Genomic DNA, 447 nt, shown 5'->3' with positions numbered 1-447 from the left:
GTAGCTTTCATCAGATTTAGATGGCTGAGTTAGTAAGATGTAAGATCCCGGGAATCTTTGTTTGGATGAGAAAATAATTAATACATTCACCTGGATAAAAGGGGAGTCAATTATACTTTCATGTCGGACAGCGAATGCAATAAAGAACTGCATTGATGTCATTCAGAATCGTTTGTGAATGGCCTCTGACAGCCTCTCCGTTATATAGAGGTCATAACAGAGGAAAGTAACTTAATTCCTGTTACAGATAAGGCAGTAGACATTCTGGGCCATGTTAGGTGAATTCCTGACGTGGATCGGGACGACTCTGGGGCCAGCGGGGTCGTGCCTGCTCGCCCTGGTCGTCCTCCTGCTCATCTTCTCTCCCGGTGGTCGTCCCAAAAACTTCCCGCCAGGTAATTTATCCCTGATTATTTACATGTTATAAGAGGGAATTCTCGTTTTCAT

General features: G+C 44.3%; 1 protein-coding gene across 2 annotated transcripts in view; it reads left to right on the top strand.

The window, feature by feature from the left end:
• LOC119593178 (cytochrome P450 2C42-like) overlaps positions 1-447 on the top strand; it is a 9,480-nt gene that overhangs the window by 4,365 nt on the left and 4,668 nt on the right. For both annotated transcript variants that reach the window (XM_037942157.1, XM_037942156.1), the window contains exon 2: positions 248-395. In XM_037942157.1, coding sequence (XP_037798085.1) covers positions 272-395 — 124 coding nt within the window. In that variant the 5' untranslated portion in view covers positions 248-271. The remainder of the gene's footprint in view (positions 1-247; positions 396-447) is intronic.

This window comes from Penaeus monodon, chromosome 31 (assembly GCF_015228065.2).
Source record: "Penaeus monodon isolate SGIC_2016 chromosome 31, NSTDA_Pmon_1, whole genome shotgun sequence".
In the NCBI taxonomy this organism is placed as follows: domain Eukaryota; kingdom Metazoa; phylum Arthropoda; class Malacostraca; order Decapoda; family Penaeidae; genus Penaeus; species Penaeus monodon.
Note: the sequence above shows the minus strand (reverse complement) of the source record. Positions and strands in the feature narration are given on the sequence as shown.